The 21,491-nt window shown below is 43.2% G+C and overlaps 1 protein-coding gene across 2 annotated transcripts in view; it reads right to left on the bottom strand.

Moving 5' to 3' along the window:
* Positions 1-21,491, bottom strand: part of PRMT2 (protein arginine methyltransferase 2) — a 298,198-nt gene that overhangs the window by 87,351 nt on the left and 189,356 nt on the right. For both annotated transcript variants that reach the window (XM_069225499.1, XM_069225500.1), the window contains exons 6-7: positions 18,778-18,953; positions 17,940-18,069 (exon numbers count right to left, since the gene is read on the bottom strand). In XM_069225499.1, coding sequence (XP_069081600.1) covers positions 17,940-18,069; positions 18,778-18,953 — 306 coding nt within the window. The remainder of the gene's footprint in view (positions 1-17,939; positions 18,070-18,777; positions 18,954-21,491) is intronic.

The raw sequence follows: 21,491 nt of genomic DNA on the forward strand, positions 1-21,491 counted from the left end.
TTGCCATGCTCTACACAACTGCACATGGTACACCAACACTTGCCAATCTTCTGGAGGTGTTAAAACAGATTCAAGATGAATATGGGGCTGCCCTGACCCTACATTTGGGGATGCAATTAATGGACAATTTTGCTACGGTGTCCTCAATAATTTTAAGTAACCTTAAAGGGGAAGCAGCAGCACTAGCAGTGCGTATGCGGCTCCGGGATGTTACTGCCCAGAATCAAGAACGTGAGCTGCCTAACATTATTGCCAAAACCTATTCAAGTACAGGTCAGTATAGTCGGGGAGCCAGACCTACTAAACCACAATTACAAGGTCAATCCAATAAGGATTCTACCATGCAAGCAGCTGACAGTTATAAAAAATGCTTGGATAAACAGAAACAAACATTTTAAAAAAGACAGGGGAGAATCTCCACATTCGGAGACCCCTGAGAAACTTTATAACTTAAGAAATAGGGATGATATAAAAACTCCTGATAGATATCAGTATACTGATTATTGCCAATCTCGTTCCTTTCAGGATACAAAATGTATTTATTCTGACTCATTCACTTCCCGTTTGGCTACGGAAGGTTATGAATATTGGATGAAGTTGATTAACTTAAAGAGTGTTTGGGGAACTAAGCATTGGCAAACAAGGGAAGGGAAGGGAAGCTTTATTTACAGCATGCCTGATACCTTTACAAATTATATTTTAAATGACACAGTGCAGCAGACAAGCTGTTTAGGCTTGGAAAAAATGAAAGAGTAAAATGCGCCCAGTATCCCCACTCCTGCGAACTTAAATGGCAAAACTACATTAATGCAACTGAAGAACAGCATGATGTGTGGGTCTGAAATTGAACTTTTAAGACAATACTTTCAAGTCCTGGCAGGTGGTTATGTGGCCAGTGGAAAACCACGGGGGTTTTAAAGCGAACAGACCAGACCTTCGCTATATGTCATCAGAACATTCGGGTATTGTGACAACATACATTGTAGAAACATTATGCCAGCAATAGTTAAAAAGTTACTTAGTAGATGCTGTAAAAGAACACCTCAGTCTCCTATCCAACAATACAGACTTACAAGATTTTCTATTAGGCCCCTGAAGACAACGTAAAAAGAGCTTCTTCTATACAATTTACAATGAAATCTGGAAACTGTCACAACAAGAAGCTGTAGCCCGATTAAGACAGATAGATCAAGAAAACCTACAGAAATAATTAGCTGTTGTAGGTAATGGGATTAACACCTTGTCTGACCGCATATACAGTCTTTACAACATCATTTCTTCTGCAATTGGCATTATACAAACTGACATGTCACCTTTACAACATAGACAGAGTCAACTTAGGTCCATTATGCAGTTAGGTTGGACACTACAGACATTAAAAAATGGTTGTGTCCCATGGCATTACATCAGGGCTAAGGACCTGTTTGCCATGTTTAATGTGAAGCAACAACAAATAATGGCTAAAAAAGAAGCAACATATATTATGCTGAACATCGAAAATTTGTCTTTTACTTGTGGCGGAAATAGCATCTGCAGTCTGGCTAATTCATGGGGTTATTAATCTGTTTATTGCAAAACTCCAATTCAAATCCTGCTTGAAACAAATTCCTGTAGGAAGATATGAAAGGCTAGGAGATAGTTACATTCATGAGGGACGAGAGCTACCCTTCTCGTACAAATGTTTCAATGATATGAAAGAGGTCTTTCTTAGCGGCAGCAAATGCAAGACTTCTGCGCTCCAAGTAGCAAGGTCATCTGCGGAAATACAGTCTCTTTTAAAAACAAAAGTTTTGAGACACTTTGGTGATCTCCTGGGATGAATATTTAATGCGTCCAATACTGCTGGTATTGTACACTTCTTTGAGGCTGTTGTTTCTGGGTTTTTGAGCACCTTTTATTCTATATTTGAAATAAACCTTCAGCTTTACACTCAAGAATTCTGGGTGTATTTGGCGGATTCCCAATTACTTTGGCCTTAGTTGGTGGCATTCTGCTGTTGCTATTTTTCATTTGCAATGGTTGCCCCATCTCAACAAGGCGGACTGATGGCGCTTCAGCCAGCGCAACTGTGTTGTGAACTCATGATGCAATGCAGTATTTCAGGGCACCACTCCTTAAGGAACTGGAGTGCAACTGGTCTTTGCCGTTTAGACCGGTACGGTACTGGACTGTGTGCAGCCTGTGTTTTGTTGCCTTTGGTGCCTCTTCGAATGTGCACTACAACTGTGTCTTTCTATGCAACACTTACTTTCACTGGACACTGATCTGTTGATGTTCTTGTTGAGGGCTCATTCCCAGACATTTGTATTGAGGGTGCGTTTGCTACAGGAAGCCTCCTATAAGCTGTCCTTTGTGGATCAACATCTGGCATTACACAGAATGCTTCCACCTTGCCTGGAACTGAGGTTTTGTAACATGAGTGCTCTTGGACTTTTCTTGGCACCGATTTTGTCACCTTAAAATCTGCCGAAATGGGACCTTTTCTTGATTCAATTGTCCTGTATATAACTGGCACTTTTCAAAATTACTTTTAAATATGATAGTTGGCTTTTAACAACAAAACAGTTCTGTTTTAAATTCACCATTTTAAATTTGCCCTGCTTCAGTGTGCTATACTTATCAATTTGGACATTTATATATTTTAGTTTATTTTAATAGAGCATTGCTTGGCTTTTCCTCTACACTTTGAACCCACAAGAGGAGGGTGTTGCAAGTCTATTTTAGTAGCTTTTATATGCACGTTATTTTAGCCATAGGCCTGCAGCTTGTGCCCTTTAGCCTAATAATTTATTTTATTCATTTTTATTTTCTGAGCAGAAGCTTTAGTCTGCAGTGACGCCTAGGAACTGTTTTCATTCGTCTTAGACTGACATTCCTGTTCAGTACTCTGCTCAAGGCTGTGCCTGGTATTGTTGTCAGTACAAAGTGGAACACCACATTTTTTAACACTTCACGAGAAATATGTGTGTTCTTACGTTCGGGCAGTTTTCTCAGAATACCAGCTGTTTTATTATAAAACATCCCTCTGCCCTATACGTTAGAGGGAGAGTTCCAGCCAGAAAACTGCCACCATATTCTGTTGCAGCTGTATGCTGAGACTGGACGTCTTTTCTGCCTACATGGGAGAGGACTCTCAGTAGACCAACAACTCCCCTTCACTACTAACATATCCAAGTATGGGGGATAGTGTCTTCCTAGGGATACTAAAGAGCAGATTAGGGTTAACGCTGCTATGCTCTAGTAGTACCTTAGTGGTGTAGGTAGGAATTCCAACCTTTAGCATTCTGACATTATGGCAGGACTTTTCTTATGTTTCACTTTCTTTGTCAATGCATTGGTATTAATATGTTTTATCATACTAATAATTGCAGTACATGCTGTTTTATCTAGAACACAGTTGATTCAATAAAACATATTGAACTAATTTCTGCTTCTGTTTGTCTTTGCATGTGTGAGACGAATGTAACTGAGACAAAAGGATGAGATCTGTTACACCACGACTTCCCTGAGAAATCAGAATGTCATGTGCATGGCTGCCACAAATCACCGCCACTTTCAGGTGCTGGTGAGGTACTGCTAACTAGGCAGAAGGGTGAGGCCGACAGTTGTCACATGGTGTGGAATTGGACTCAGTTCCCCACAACCTGGTGGTGCTACTACCCTAATCCAGTAGTCTGATTAGTATAATGAGAGCCAACACGACAGGATAACGACAAAACAAATTAGGATTGTGAGAATAAGTGATGTGAATATGAACAATCCTAACATTTTGTGATAAATAAAGGTTGAGGTCTGCTGCAAAGTGACGTGCAGTATAGATGGAATATCCTGGTTGGAACTTCTCTAATTACCTTGTTTCACAGAGTGTTTTTGTAAAGACCCATGTTATTGTCTCTGCAGATATCCTGATGTGGGTATGTACCTAAGCGTTAGATTGTGTGTGCAAACATGGATCAGCAATATCATAACAAAATGCCTGACGTTCATATTCTGTTCATGTCTAATGTGAAGCAAAGGGACATGATGACAATCCAATGCGTACATTATTGATAAGGACACTTTCAAAGAATGACAACTGTTTATAAAGTAAAAAACATTTCCTATAATATACAATGTAAGAATTGCAAGTACTACGAAAATGAATAATAAAACAGAGCATGTTTATCTAGATAAAGGGCACCGGCCTGCAAGCATAAGCTAAGCTAAACTCCTAAACCCAAGCAACTAAAATGGATCCACAACACAACGCTATCCAACAGAAACTTGGGAATCAATTTAGACAGTCAGCTTTTGATGTCTGAGTAGTTCACTTTGGCCTCTGCAACCTACTTCAGCAACCCCAAAGTGCTTAGAAACAGTGCACACAGGGAAAGTTGTCATGCAAATCCTCATTACTAGTAGTTAGGTTATAGTAACGCTCTATACATAGCCCTCTCTTCTCACCTTCGTAAGAAGTTTCAGATGGTTCATAATCCGGATGACAGGCTAGTGGTGAAACTTCCCCACCACACTACTATATCCAACCACCTGCACACTCTCCATTGGCTCCCTATCCACAAGCACGCCCTCTAAGATTCTCTGTCACCTGTAGGGCACTCCATAACTTGGGCCTCATTTACCTTAGTAACAGACACCTACAGATGGCTTCTCTCCTACTTACCTACACTATTCTCCGACCAGTGCACTCGTATTGTCCGCACCAGTGCTGGAGGATGCTCTTTCTTGTATTTTGTCCCTATTGCCTGGAATAAACTTCCCGTATCCAGTCGCTCCACCAGTTGCCTACTTGTTCACCGAAAGAAACTCAAAACTTGGTTGTTTTAATCCTGTTTTCTACAAACAATGGACCCTCAAATTTGCACCAGGATAACCTTGGGTGATATGCAAACACTACAAATGCAAACAACATAACAGCATCTGATATTTGATGGTCCTCTTCCAAAGTGCCTGACCCTTCAGAAACATTTTAGGATTCTATTCTTCATTGTCTGTGTATGGAAAACAAGGTTATTACTGTGTTACAGATATGAAGTTTTACAGTTTTAATTTGTACGAACAAAGGTAAATATTTGTTTACTAGGAAAAGTGCTCAGGTCTCCAGCAGACATTTATGAAGGATCTTCTTTGGAGGCACCAAAGTCTTTCGCTGTTACATGACTCTCACAGGTATGCCACTGTTACAATTGTTAAGCCATGCACTGGAGCCCAGAACAGCGTTCTTCTGACAAAGATGAATAGGTTCAATAATTGGCAGGCTACTTTGTCTCAACCACTCCTGTTGATTGGTTTCACTTTTTCAGTAGCCCTGCTTTCCAAGGGCCTCACTGGGTGGCTGCAGTACACGATCAAGACTATTTCAGACTACATTAATCCCAGTAGTTCTTTCAATAGCATTTTTTGTGCAGTGGCAAACTAGAAGGCTTCCCATCTTGCAGTCTGCTTAAGTGGTTAAAATTATTTCTACTCTCAAAAAAGGTTTAAATGGCAAAGGAACAGATCTGTGTTGACTGAAAGACATAATAAAGGAAGGTTACAGTTTTCAATACAGCTAATTCTGTTTCCTGAGATGAGTATAGGTGAAGTCATCTCCTTCTACTACAGATAGAGGAAAGTCAATCTTTTGTTCCTATAACACACCGGCGTGATAGTGAACCTTGTGTATTTCATGTGATTTTGGGAATGTGTGTCATGGAGCGCTACAGAACAAAGACAATTGTTTTGCTGTAAAGTAGAAGAAATGTCCGAAGTGTTACTATCTTAACTATCTTTGGAAATAATATACACCTTTTAAGTATTATTGGGAATAGGAATGGTCTGAGATCCTTCATACTTTTTCAGGCTACAGTGATGAAGTGAGACTAACTGGTTTTCTTTCTTTACTTTTGTAAAAGGCAGAGCATTGTAGGATAAACAATACTGAAAAAGCTCTTGAGGAGCTTTTTGATGATATTCTCTTGACAAGTAAAATGTTGGAGATAAATTCCGTTGTGTGCCCTGATGCTAAAACACTCATCACTTATTTGTTCGGCCTGATGGAGTACCACGTGGCATACAATCATATATTCAATTCCCCAGGTCCTTATGGCAATACACGGCTTACATCACTCCAGGCTTATCTCTGTCGCTGCTGGCCCATTCATGATGGTCAATACTACCCTCTTTTGGGTCCTGAAATATATAGGCAGTGTGCAATGTCATTGGAAATGACTGAAGCATTGACAAAAGCAATATTCTGCTCTTGGCCTCTCGGAGTGGGGGTGGAGTTCAGCTTATTGCTTTTCAAAGCTCTCAAACACATATTTTAGAGGCATGCTTTCCAGGAAAGGTTCCATAATACCTGAATAGATATCGCACTGAACTAATCACTTGCTAATGATGGCCTGTGTCACACCTGTAGATCATGAATTCTAATCGATGTAGGAACCAACTCAGTCGGTCATCTTTCACAGTCAATATCTAGAATATCAAGTGAAATGCAAAAAAGTTTACATGTTTCTATAATTAATGATAAAAAGCATATCTAAGAAATTGATTTGTTTCCAAACAAACTCTCAGCTAACGACAGTGTTCTCTAAAAATTAAATAAAGGGCTAAAAAAGAAAAGAGAGAATGATCTTCAGATTTAAATGGAGGTGACCATACTATTACATTGAGGAAAGAATAAATATCAGAAAATATCATGTTGTTAAGACACAGAAAATAGCCACGGCAACTTGGTCACTGTCAACATAAGTAACAGCAACAAAAAAAACAGTTTTCAAAATAAACTATTTGCCTTTCATAACTAGTAAGGGTTCAAAGATTTTTTCAGCTAAAGGCAGAGAGTACCAAATTAAGGCTGAAGACGGGGTGAAAATTCCAAATGGGGGTGGGTGCGGTGGGATGGGGTTGGGCGGAAGGTTTGTCAAGCCATCTGTGAGAGCTTCACAACTGCACTTTTCATGGAAGCCCCCCCTTGGATCAAAACTTCGAGTTGGCCCATATTGCATATAAGTATGACCCATAGGACCTAAATTCTCAACTTAGACAAGTGGGATAGAAAAGAAAGCAGGCTATGCAAAGTGCAGGAGAAAGGGTCATTGTTTTTACTAAAATTGTAGGGGCAAAATCTCAGCCACTTACATTTGTATTGGAACTCTGTAGACCTCTTGCCACAACTCAGGTTGTCATCATAGTATAATTTGTCCATATGCCTGGTTCTCATGCAAAAAACAACTAAGCTGAGAGATCAATATAGTGAACGACTTGTTGGAACAGCAGATTTACAATGTTCAAAAGGGTCTTCAGTCCGAAGACAAACATGGTCAGAGAAAAACGGTCTCAGGCATAACGGTGTCACAAGTACCATTGGTGAGTTCAGAAGACCAGTCACCTGCAGATAAATCCATAAGCGCCGTAAATATGCCACTATTTTGATCCTGACTGTCTTGATTCAGACTCCAGGGAGGATAGTAAAGTAGGCCATGTCTCTCTGCCCGGCCTCTTTGGTTACCTTAACTAACCCTACTCTTCAGTTACAATTCCTTTGAGGTTTTAACCGCTTTCTTTGGAGGATGAAATTGCGATTATAGTTAATGGTCATGATTATCAATTAAGGTACCATGATTGAGAAGAAAAATGCTTTCTTGCAATTTTAGTTCCTCATAAAAGGAAGTGTCTTAGAAGGCATAAAAAGCCTGCCAACGCTCCATAATGGACTCAAGGTATGGCATTGCTCTTCAACTGAAACTTCTATGTATTATCGAGAAGGCAAGCTACAGAGCCCCTTAAATGCACAGGGCTTCTTTTTCAGCTTGAAGAATCTGCATTTCTCATTTAAAAATTTATTTTTTTGGGGGGGGGAGGAGCGTGGCCAAGTTGGTGGCCACGTAAGAGCATTTTCCCTGGAGCTCCACTATCGGCAGCTGTTGGGGACCAGACCCAGACCCCACCCGCGGCCATTCAAAGCTGTGTTCGCGCTTCTGGGGACCCCTGGGGCCAGCAGGCTCAGTCTCAGTGCAAGACCTGCGGTTAAGGCAGCGTGCTCCTCGGTGCAGCGGCATGCCCGGACCGCCGGAGATGAGCAGTGTATAGTGGATCGATGGCCAAGTGGAGGCCTACCCAGGCAGAAAGCAATGGACGGGAAATCCTGAGGACAGTGAGAGGGAACGACGGAGGCAGCACAGATTATTAGATTTCCCCATTGCAGCTCCTGCCCCCTCACCCCTCTTACTTAGCGGCTCCACATTAAGCATCTGCAGGCCTGAAAAGTGGCAGATTCGTGGGAGCTCTAGCAGGGAGACTGCCACTGGGGACAACACAACCGTTTCTTAAATGGGGACAACTAATGGCACAGCACCGAAAATGATGTGGGCCCAGATGATGCTGAACAGTGCAAGTCCCTTCTGACGTCCGGATCGGCATCTTTGACCACTGCACACCCTAGCCACAGAGCGCAAGCACCTCTCTGGGACACAGGAACAGCTTCCTATGTAGGGACAGAAACAGGCCCCATTGCACCTGCCTGTGCATCCATACAGTGTTTGCCTGCCTGGTGGCATGGTGGTACGGCTGGGAGAGCCACTGACAGCCTTGCCTCGACTGACTAAGATAATTGGTTTGTTGGAACCTGGATACATTGCAGTCCCGCCATTAACAACTTCCCCTCTGACTACAATGGCCTCACAGAGAAATGCCAAAAAGGAAGGCCCTCTTAAGGATGTTTTCGTAAAGAACTCTGTTAAAAAGACAGATCCTTCTAAAGACTTGGTTGTAGAAGGGGGTGCAACTGCCGGAGGGGGGCCCTCAGAAGGTGATGATGCACCAATAATGAAGGCGTTCCTTGAGCAACTCTTCAGAGTTCTTTGAGAGGACACTGAACAGGAACTAGCAACAGAAGTTAAGGACCTTAGGACAGATGTAGTCGACCTGGGACAACGTGTAGACTCACTGGAGCAGCTTCACGACACTCGTGAAGAAGAATTGGACAGCCACAGGAGAGAACTCCTCACCTTGCAGGACAGGAACTAAGAACTACAGTATAAACTGGACGACTTGGAGAATAGGGTTGCAGCGTTCCAATATTCACATTAAAGGAGTGCCCACAGGTGGTCTCCGGGAGCCTTGAGGACTTTGTTATTTGCCTTTTCCACCATGGCCCTTACTCTGAAAGATCAGGACATTACACTTGACCAAACCCATTGAACTGGCCGACCTGCCCGCTCCCAGGGACAGAATCAGGACCTACTCACCTGTTTACTATACTATAGACCGAGTATACTGTCAGCAGTTTGCAACCAAAACCACAATTGACTTTGAAGGGCGAAAGCTGGGCCTCTTCCAGGGCCTCTCATTGACGACGCTGCAACGCCGCGGAGCCCTCCGGCCTATGACGGATGTCCTCCTGGAGAAAGGAATTAGATGCAAATGAGGCCACCCCTTCTGTCTACAAGTTGTCTGGCACAATGAAATGTCAAGAATCCGCACACTAGAAGATGCCAGGCGTTACCAGATATGCAGCGGCGGGTGAGAGAATACCTCAGGCGTCCACTCAAAATCAGCAGCCACATGCCAAAAGTGGTTGTCAGGGGGCCCAATCATGCAGATATAACAAAACAAGCCCACATAATTTGAGAGCAAAAAAGAGAAGGCTGCATTACTTAGAAGCCTGCAGACAGTGTGTCAGAAGCTGACTCAGAACATTAGCACTCCCTCGCCCAGTCTCTACAGATTGCTATTTACCCATGTGGACGGTGAATGCTGTGGGGGGTCCCTGCATGTCTTATTGCCTGTTGATGGTAGTGGATGTGCAGCAGGCCATGATTGGTGACGATGGACTGGCACAGCTCTACTCTCATTAACAGTGGATGACGAACAAGAGATCAATTCACCGGATTGAACCCCACAGAAATATTTGTTTTCATTCACAGGCGGGGAACTATATTATTTGTTACATGTTTATTCCGGTTTCCCTGATGATGACCACACTAGGTTTACACCTCATATTAATGACACCTGTGGGTACACCTGCTGGAGCATCTTGGATCAGGTGAATGAGACACGATGTAGCACTTTTCAAAACACCACCTTAATGGAAAACATACTTAATCTTAATGTCAGGGGCCTTGATGCTCCTGTGAAGAGGCTCTCCCTCCTCTCCTTAGTCCGAGAAACCAAATGTGCCATATGTCTTTTGCAAGAAACCCACTTGTTGAGAGTGGGCTTGAAGCGATTGCAGTCACGATGGTATGACCGTCAGTACCACTCATTTGGACTAGGAAGGTGGGTGGGGGTAGCGATCTTGCTGTCTACACATTTCTTAGGGAGGGTGGTACGCACACAAGTGGAGATACCTGGGAGGCTTCTCTGCACATCAATATACATAGAGGTGATACGATAATGGTGGTGAATATCTATGGCCCTAATGACCACCAGGAAAGCTTTATGAAAGACGCAATAGAGAGAGAATCCTCACCACATCAGACGTAGATATAATTATAGAAGGAGATTTTAACGTGTTTCTGGACTCCTAAATAGACAGATCTATCCAACGACACAGTCATACGGGTGCCTTTTCAAAAGGTTTTTTGGAATGGCTGTATGAGGTTGGTCTGACAGACCTATGGCGTCTGCATCATCCCACAGGCAGAACATAAACCTTTTTCCCAGCAGCCCATCAAATGTATGTTCGCATAGATCTCTTCCTCACCACGCCATACATTACTAGCGCAGTGTCATGATCAGAGATTGGGGTGGCCTCCATTTCCGATCACTCTCCTATTAGCTTGCATCTGACCCTCCTTACCACCTGGCGTCTCAACACTAAACTGCTCACATATGAGGACACCTTAGCGGAAATGAGTGTCACCATAGGCCATTATATGCTCACAAATGACACCCCAGTGACCAACATCACCACATTATGGGAAACCTTCAAAGCAGTTATTAGAGGCCAGTTTATAGCAATAGCGGCGAGACTTAACACAATCCAACACAATAAACGACATCAGTTAGAGGATACTATTCGGGATCTGGAAGCCTCACACAGACTTATGGGGTCAATGACAACCAGGAGGCTCCTTACCACGATGCGGAAACAGCTGCGAGTATTAAATATGGATAAGGCAGAGTATGCCTTATTCTGGACAAAACAGAATCATTACGTGGGAGGAAACAAAGCAGGCCGCTTGCTGGCCCATTGCCTCTGCTCTCAGGTCATGAAGCAGAAAGTGGCGGAGCTGAGGTTGCCCGATGACACCCTGACATGCCAGGAACACCTGATTCTTAAGCAATTCGAAGAGTTCTATGCTGCCCTTTACACCGCAGATGAGCTCGAGCTTGATGGTGTGAAGGTTTATCTGAGCTCTGTCCCAGATCCCTTTGATGGCTAGTGCAAACCCAGACAAAGACATTATTCCTACTAAAGTACTCCTGGCCATTCAACGCCCCAAGTGGAGAAAGCGTTGAGTACTGATGGCTTTGGGGTGGAGTTCTACAGGAGTTTTGGAACCCTATCAGCCTCCGTACTGGATAGGCTGTATAATACCTTTGGTGCGTCTAGTTCCCTTCCCCCTATGATGCAACTGGGTATAACATCCTTCCTAAGCCTGTGCTCCTCATATCGTCCAATTACCTTATTAAATGTGGACGCATAGGCTGGGCCCTTACATGTAAGATCTAGTGAACCTGGACCAGACCGGGCTCGTTACTGAGAGATCTTGTTCCGATAACTGTAAGCATCTCTGTCATCTACTGGATAAGATTCACCGCTCACAACTACCTGCCCTGTTCTTTTCTATTGACGAGGGAAAGGCCTTCGACCACGTACAATGGCTATATGTCCATGCAGTCCTGGGGCCCTGGGGCTTGGGCCCCAGGTTCCGCAAATGGATTTGTTGTAACTATGGTTCACCAAGAGCCATGGTGAGCATGAATGAAACTTTATCCCAGCAATTCTCTATCTGTAGGGACACATGACAGGGCTGTCCCCTCTCACCCTTACTATTTGCTCTGTATATGGTGCCCTTTGCTGAACATATATGGCAACACCTGAGCATAACAGGGATTCCTATGGATGGCAGAACACATGAGCTGGCACAATATGCAGACGATGTACTACTCCACCTGTCCCATCCTCGCGGAGGCGCTGACGGCCTTCGGTGAGGTCTCCGTCTCAAAACTAACCTACATAAATCATCCATTCTGAACCATCATATACCAGAGACAGATATGACATCCCTGGTGGCATCCCTTTCTTTCTTCTGGGCCATGCATGGGATTAAATATGTGGGTCTGGAGACCCTCCCCACATTGGATGCCACTGTATAGTACAATTATAACGCAATTCTGCCGACTGTCCATTTGGACTTAACTGGGTGGAAAGCATATGGTCTCTCTTGGCCGCCTCGCCACAGTCAAGATGACACTCTTTCCTAAGATGCCCTATATTATCCAGACCCTACCCCTGCAACCCCCACCCCCCCCAACTTACTGCACAAATTACCAACGCACATGTCAGATAGGGCTGGCAAGGCAGCCAGAATGGGGAAGGCTCAAGCATACCTGCCACAGGCTGAGGGGGTGCTGGAAGTCCCACATCTGTTAAGCTACTACCAAGCAGCCCAAATACGCTATATGGTAGAATGGTCACAGCCATACACTGAGAAGCATTGGTGTTTTACTGACACAGCTGTGGCCAGTGCACATATCTAGAAGATTCCATGGCTACCAAAGAAACACCGTCCACCAGGTGTATACATCTCCCCAATCTTGCGAGCTACACTAAGGACCTGGGATAGGGTCCAGGGTAGAAAGGGGCTATCCACACCATTCTCCCCGCAGACCCCAATCATTGGAAACCCAGATTTCCCACCTGTGCAGAACAAACCATTGTTTGCTGTCTGGCGGGAAGCCAATTGTAAAATAATTGGTGACCTCTTTGACACCGACAGGATCATGGACTTTGCCCAACTTCAAGAGGGATACGGTCTCCCACAAACAGCATACTGGCAGTATTTGGCTATCTGCTACTGGATGACTTCCACGATTCACCCATATACGAGCAGAACCCTCACACAATTTGAAAGATGGTTGCTTACCCGTGCATCTGACAAACAACTTATGTCCGACATAACATATACGCCTTTTTAATCACTCCTCCTATGCTGTCCCAAATGCCAACAAGGTGTAGATTGGAGATGGAGTGTGGCCGCTCATTTACGAATGAGAAGTGGCATGATATCTTACATTGGGTTCAGGTCATTGCATGTAAAATGAATACTAAAGAAATGTTTTAAAAACAGTCCACTACTGGTACTGTACACGGGCGAGGGTTGCAGGATAAGTAGCGACCACGAATGTTGGCACAGTTGTGGACAAGAAGGCACACTTACACACACACTGCGGCATTGTCCCAAAATTGATTCCTTTTGGCAAGCCATCCTCAAGCTGTAGACAACATAAATGACACTGCCATACCAAGATCTGTCAGCTACATATTTTGGGACTCCCAAGCCCATAAACCTATCCTATTGGATCTCCTGGAGGCCATGCTGCCACATTGGCCCTAGGAGCAGCTAAGCAACTGCTACTCTCCCACTGGGGCTCAGATGCACCGAGCAGTCACAGAAGATGTCTCTTTTACGGCAGAAAAGCCCATGAGGTACCTTCGGGGTTCAAATCACATTGCTCTATGGGGCTGTCACCAAACCCCCATCTTAGGTTCATCTCTAGTGGCTGGTAAATGAAGGTTACTTAACTGTCAAGAAATCTGCAGAAGCGGTGTTTAATTATCAGTGATCAAAATGCACACTGATACAACATAGTGCTACCTACAGCCTATAGACTCCTTTGTAACACCCATAAAGCAATCAATGAGGCACAGCAGTTTAGAGCTCCACTCCGTCTGGAGTTTTCCTTGGCTCGCATTTTCACAGCTCTTAATAGTGAAGATTGCCTATGATTCTATGACCCACAGAGATAACGTTCCGGTCAACAATGAGGTTTGTGTTCTAATGGGCAAGGGTAATTAAACAATATATTAGCCTGCACTTTAAGTTTTCTAAAGACCACAGCGAGCCACAGTGGTCCCTGTGCCTTGAGAGGGAAAGCTCTATTGAGATGTGGGGATGATAAGATGTAAAGACAATAACTTTTTATCCACCAAATGTTCCAACTCCAGATGGTTGATCTTCAGTTATAGTCTGCCGGGTGGAGGTGGACCGTGCACAGACTATTCACTTAGTGAATGGATTCTTTTTCAGGCAAAGATCAGCCCCCTATCCCTGTACTTCAAGAGGTTTTCTACAAAAGCCTCAAATCTCAGTCTTTTGGAATATGATCTAGATCCTGGCTGTAAAAGCTTTTAAATCAAGGGGCACCTGCAAATATTTTCCCCAACACATTTGACAGTGTACTAAGAAGGACATATTTGCCTTGCTGGGAGTTTCAGTTACTGTTGATATTTAGGTGAAGAGCATGAAAAATATCTATTTTGACACCTCCTTTGGGTCCTACTACCCAGAGCCAGGGTAAAAAGAAAATAGCTTCAGTTATGAGGGTAAATAGAACCATATGTTCTCAACTGCTGCACAGCATAAAGACAGATTCCATTTCAGCAGCATAAGGACAGAAGGAGTAAAGATTTATTTCCATACAAGTAGAGTTCCGAATCATTTCCCTTTCACTTGACATTGTGCATACTGAGTTAGATAAGCCTTTGGCATGAGTGTATCTCAAACCATCTCCCCCTGATTGGCATCTCTGTGATTATCACACTCGGGTGTATAAGCTTTATATAGTGCTTTCCTATCACTGTAAAATTAACTTTTTACAGAGGACTGATTCCCAGTCTTATGACAGACTATAATTTAAACATGTGAGTGTGAAAGGTTTATAGTTGAGCAGACTGTATGAATGACAAGGACACTTTGTGCAGACCAGGACGACTCTGGACCTTGTCTTTAACAAGTTTTTGGAAGATCAAGAGAGCAACGCTAGTTCGCTTAGTGCTATCTTCTCCACTAGAGAAGCTTTCTTTTTTAAGGACGCTGAATAATAACCCACACTTGCATGGCATACTTCATCGCCAACTTCACTGAGTGCAGTAGATCAGTTCACCTACACAAAGGTGAAACCAGGCTAACAGTGAGTGCTGCATTTTTCTTCCGTACTGATGGAGGGCATTGTCCACAAGTAGTATTTCCGAATCAGGTTTATCTGGACAGTTTTTCCCTTACATATTTTCTGTCCTGACTTTGAACTCACATTATTTTCAACAATATAAGGGTTCACTGATTACATTTTCCTGACAAATGCTTCACACCCTCAGTAATAATACTGTGAGGGTAGAAACATGTTGACACACGTGTATTTCTAATTAATCCTGAGATGTGCCATTCAATCTGTTTCAAATCTTGTGCTAGGAAGTTATAATACATTTCCACTACATACCTTTCACTATAAAGTTTTAACTGTTCTAAGAGGCCACCCCTCCGCTACCCTCTCTCATTGTATGAAGCCTGACCCTACAACTTGCTATGGGCATTTTCACAGGTAGGATCAAACTTGAGGATCAAACATGACACATAAATGAGGGCGAGTATCGTCATTTAAATGCAAACTTTGAATGCACTCTCAAAACCACAATCTCCAAAACAAATATTGAAAATGATTCGAACAAGAAACCTAGATGTCACTTACTTTCTTTGCTGACATTTGAGATATCAGCAAGACCATATTCAAGCACCGATACTTAATATTACATTTGTGCGTCAGTTCAAAGAGGCATAATCTGTGTCTTGATATTACATCATTTTCACATGTGCTTTGATGGTGGTTCACTTAATGGAAGTCTCTCATCAATCCCTCCTGGAAGCATTTGAGAAGAGGAGCATGGAACAAAGTGTGCAGAGGACAGATTTCTGTATTTGGCAACAACTGATAAGTAAACATGGATCAAAGATTACGAACATGACTGATAGTTCTAAGAAGTAAGTTACCAGCAGCTGAGGTAAGGCATGCAAAGGCTGAACATCACTAGTTAACACCTCCTGAAAAATCTTCTACCTTTGAAAACGTCCCCCTTGTAACTGTCAAGACTGGCTAAGAGACTATACTATAAGGGTCTGAGAACCAAAGTAAAAAAAAAAATTATGTAAAGATTTGCTGAATTTTGCCACTTTTTAAGAAAGACTGTGGGGGCCTCTGCTTTTAGGTAACGGGGGGAATACAAAAACTTTCAGCGTTTGCCACTACTCTAATTCATGTCTGCTTCATATGGCTACTAAACGTGGTACAAACTCAAAAAAATGTTACATGTGAAGTTATTTGCCAAAGCCAACCAGATTCCTGGTTCCTTTAGGAGAATAAACAAAAGAAGAAAAATTACAGGTCTCCTCGGAAGCTGCGACAACCAGAGATACTTGCCTGTTACGACCAATTAGACTAGAGGGAAGACGGCATTGTCCAGTACTTTAGATTTCCTTTCATACTTGATTACACTGGCCGCTGGAGAAAGAGGGTGAAAAGTAAGACCCAGCTTCCTACATACACTACGGTGTAAGTAGTATGATAAAATGTATTTTCTGGCTCCACTACAGTGCTATTTCCTTGTTCTCCAAGGGGGCTTCCAAGGGGTTTGCCACCCTTTTCATCAATGATTAAAATGTTAAAAATTAAATTGAAAAAACAGTTGAAGTATGATATGGAAATTATTCTTAGACTTTTGAACTTCAATACATTACATAAGACCTTTTGTTTGTTGCTCACTGGATGGAAGAAACAATTACACATGAGCCCTGCAATATCCACTACATCAGAATGACAACTGTGTAAATAAGAAGGCGTTGGACTGGTCCTGAAGTCCACCAAATAAACTTACTTGACTTGGTTCCAGATAGCTGCAATCTCAAGAAAGTGCTTACAGATTTTTCCTATCATAACCTTTACCACATACAAGATAGAGCAAAACATATTTGAACTAAGGGGTAAAGGAAAGACCATCTTCCAATTTATGTGGTGCTCTATGTGTTTCACCGGGCCTCAAATTAAGGAATACAGGAACAGAGACTTGAGAATGAAACTTAATGAAACACCATGTCAAGCAGATATTGATGCAAAATAAATCAATAATATATATATGTGGCATACATTTTTCTCTCGAGCATTATCAGAATCAAAAGCAGAATGTCAAGTCCAGTAGAAGAAAAATATAAGACAAACAGGGCAGAGTGTTGCCATTATTTCAAGCCACGCTAAAAGATCTGTCCGACCTTTTCTATTTTTATTTCATTTGTGTTACTTACAGATTGTGGACCCTGCTCTGGAAAGCAATAGAGTGATATACTAGTCAAGAGAAAAAATACAAACCTGAAGGTTTTTCTAGGTGGTTCACAGTTAAGGGGATACAAGACGCTGTAGAGATCATGTTTGGTGGAGCGTATTGGACATGGGGAGAGGGACAAAAGGGGTTAGCAAGGGCAACAGGACCAATGGCAGAGGCAGATCTCCTGGTGGCTGCACAGGAGACGTTTTGAGGCAGAGAAGGGTGGGTGGCAATAAATACGGGATACTAAAATACGTGCCTCAATGGACATGAGAATGCTGTAAAGAAAAAAGCAAGACATGACATGATGATCACTGAGTGCACTGGGTTCTTGAACTCCCAGCAATACATCTCAGATTTAATAACTGAGGCTCCTAAACCAACTCTTGGATATCAGGACACAACTGGATAAAATTATACTCACTTTAACATTGGATTGATAATTCAGAATGTATCCTATAAAGAAGCCTGGCATGCTGTGTTCAGGACTCTAAATGGCAGGGTCATTAATACCATGTCAAGAAAATGAACATCTAGGACACTGGATTGTCAATTAACAGTAACAAAGGAGTTTGCTACATGGATTATTAAAGGGGCATCTAGCCTCATTTGGAAGCATGCCCTGTTGCCACTTTACCTCTAGATCTGAGACCTGAAGCACATTCATGTCCAGACGCAGAACATCGTACGGCTCAGAAAGGCAATCTTCTGCCCCCACCTTATGATGACATGTGGGTTTGGAAAAGAATTCCTCCAACGCTACTTGCCTGGGGGAGAAAAGATGAGCAGAATTAACATGTGACTTAAAGCCTCAATGGTAACGTATGTCAGTAATGAAAGGCTAATGAGTTACATCAGAACCTGGGTCCAATATCTAGAGAAGCTATCTCAACATTACTATTTTTCGGCTTTCAGAAAGGGAGATGCTAATTAGCCTTGGATCTATGTTTCTAAAACTCCACCTGGAACTAGTGAGACAAGAGTTCAATTCACAGGATCTGCTTTTCATCGACAATCTAATCATCATGAACAGCAGTCTGAGCTGAGCATATGCCATGAGATCTTAATGGAATGTTATATACACCCAATTGAATGAGGTGTTTCTCAATGCCTGTCTTTGAAATCTGTTCTGAAATTCATCCTTACAGTCCCCACCACATCTACTTGAGACCATCTCGGTTGCAGACTGCCCAGTAGCTCAAACCTGAGACTTCCCTTTTATCTCACCCATATGACATGTTCTAAACGTTCGCCATTGCATCACCAGTTCGTTCAATGGGATATATGCTGCTCTATCTCTCACTCGTGAGCAGCATAGCCCTGAAATATTTTCTGTATAGGTCACGGGCAAGGCCTGCACTATACCTCACCCAAAGTTTCTGCAAAGCCTCTTACAGAGGCTCTGTGGCCTACGTCCTTCATGTAGGCTCCCACTTTCTGTGATTACCTTAGCTGTTTCACCATGCTGTACTCACTTGAAAGGGCTGAGGTCCAGCTGGTATGCATTGTCCCAGAACAAGATTTTGCTTTCGTAATCACGGGCAGCGCTGCAGGGGCAGAAGTGTAAGGTGGCCACAGATGGCCACATCATTCCATCTTCCTTCAGCCACTGGTCCCGGGCATGGATCACAGACTCTATCATATATTCAAACTGAAACAAGAGAAACAGAAGAGGAATAACTGAAAGTCAACATACCATAAGCCTTTTCATATTCATGACATACTCCTCCATGAAGTTAAAGATATAGATTAGACATCTATATGGGGCCAATACGACTATTGATTCTATACTCAGTTCATCCTTTTTAGCCCAGTTTGTCTATAGCTTGGATGTCCAGTGTTCTACTTTTAGTGATCATTATCTGTTATCCCTCTGTATGAATTGGGGCCCTGATAAACTTGTAACAGGTGACAGAGGACCTTCTAATCATGAGATTATCCCACCGGATCATGGAAACAGACTTAGGTGGAGTAAGGTACCTCACGATTCTTTAATTTACTCCTCGCTGAATAGAAGAGGTTGGGGCTGCTATTACAGTCATGTCCAAGAATAAGGCACTCTGGTACCCGCTGATCTATTTCATCAAGATATTGGGTTATGGATTAAGATCTTAACTCGATTATTTAATGTAGCATAGAGAACAAGTCCGCTTCCCTCCTGGCAACATTCGGTTATCATCCCCGTTTTCAAGAAAGGAGAGAGGTCGGACCCGAGGTGCTACAGGCCAATCTCGCTTATCGACTTGTCTATGAAGATCTTGGTCAGGGTGATTTTAGCCAGGATGTCTGATTGGCTTGAATAAAGGAATGTGGTCTCCTGTTTCCAGTATTGGTTAAGGTGGGGAAGGGGAACTCTAGACCAGTGCCTGAACCTGCACTTGATTGTGAGTAAACACACAGTGGCCAAAGGAGCGCGAATATTCCTAGCCTTCATGGATCTGTAGTCGGCCTTCGATCGAGTTAACAGAGCCAAGCTGTGGGCAATGATAGTCAACATGGGGAAATACAGAGAGTCAGGAGCGCTTACGTGACAAGCCTTTTGGGTCTCTCACAATCGGCAACCACTTTTGCAGCACATGAAGAAGTGAGCCTGGCCTATAGCAGACAAGCTGTCTGCCTCCCATATAGTCAGATGGTTTAAACTTTGGGCAAGTCCTGACTCAGATTTGAACCAGGATATTAACAGGGATTGTCTTGCCCTCCATAAAGGCCTTTGTATTCCATGGTTACATTATATGTTTGGAGAAATTGGGCCGTTCAGTTTTTTTCGGGGCACCAGAGCTAATTAGAAACAGGATTTTCCCTGGATTAAAAAGCAATTCATGGATAGAGCAAAGATAGAGAGAGAAGGAGTGAAGTTGCAAAAATCTACGATTAGGTCTTATGTACTCTTGAAGACAGACATAAGTATGAAGCCCTATCTTCTGATAGAGATCCCTCCTCACCATCGCTTCTTATTAACACATTTCAGATGTTACACTGGCTTTTAGCAGAACATGAAGATCATCATAATGTGGATAATGAGAGTCCATGTTCCTGTGCGGAGCGGAGGTGGTTCCAGAGGCGGTTTTGTGGTTCCTCAGGCAGACTTCTTCTTATTTGTAGTTGGTTTCTTTTGGACAGGTCTGATGTCCAGGGGAGTTCTTGGTCTTTATCGAAGGCAGGCAGTCCTCCCAAGCCTTTGGAGGTCGCTGAGTTGCAGGACAAGTCGTCTTTTGGCACAGGTTCCTTAAATGTTGTAGACAGGCCAGTAGGGCTGGGGCCAAGTCAATTGGTGTCTTCAGTCTTTTCTGCTGGTGCAACTTTTGTGGTGCCTGGCTCTTCTTAGGTCAACAGGGAGCTGAGTTCTAGGGTTCAAGGGTGCCACCTAAATTCTGAATTTATGGGTATTACAGGGAGTACCAGGTGGTAGCCAATGGGCTACTCACCTTTAGGGTGATTACACCCTTCTTATGACCACTTCCTGTGGGAAGTGGGCATAGCCAACCCTATTGGCCTAATTAGATCCTCAAAAGAAGGAGGAATCTAAAAAGTAGTGTCCACTTCAGCTCGTCCACCTTAATGGCATGAAGTAGGCACTCCTCCTAATTTAACTAATTTTCCCACCAGCCCTGTCGCCAAAAGTGGGGTCAGGAACTGCAGGTCAGCCTTCTCTACCATTTGGAGAGGCCACAGCCGCATGTCAAAGGTGGCAAGGCCTTTGAAATCTCCCCGCCCTAGAATGTCCATCCTGCCTGGGAGAGAAGGTCTCACCTCTGCCCAGAGCAGGCCTTTGTTCTGAGCCCTCGAGAGCATTGGCCCTCACCTGAGGGGGACAGACCTCTGTCTAAGGTGGCTGCACTGGTTTTGACCAGTCAGTGCCCTCGCTATGAGTTGGTAGGTTTTCACGGGGCACCTCTAAGGAGTGTATGTATTAATTAATCCATCACTAAATTGAGTGAGGGTATTAATTAATCCATCACTAAATTGAGTGAGGGTTTATGAACACAAGATCTTGGATACCAAACATCATTATTTTCAGTGACGCAATCATGTAGCTGGAGAACACAATGTGCAGCATATGTACTTAAAATGGCTTCCCTGCTCACTTACTATGTTTGAGGATCGACAAAGATATGGCAGGTGCATATATGCTCATGCAGGCATGCCCTCACATGTAATATAATGCACCCTGCCTTTTGGGCTGCAG

Source organism: Pleurodeles waltl, chromosome 3_1, assembly GCF_031143425.1.
Source record: "Pleurodeles waltl isolate 20211129_DDA chromosome 3_1, aPleWal1.hap1.20221129, whole genome shotgun sequence".
NCBI classification, from domain to species: Eukaryota; Metazoa; Chordata; class Amphibia; order Caudata; family Salamandridae; genus Pleurodeles; species Pleurodeles waltl.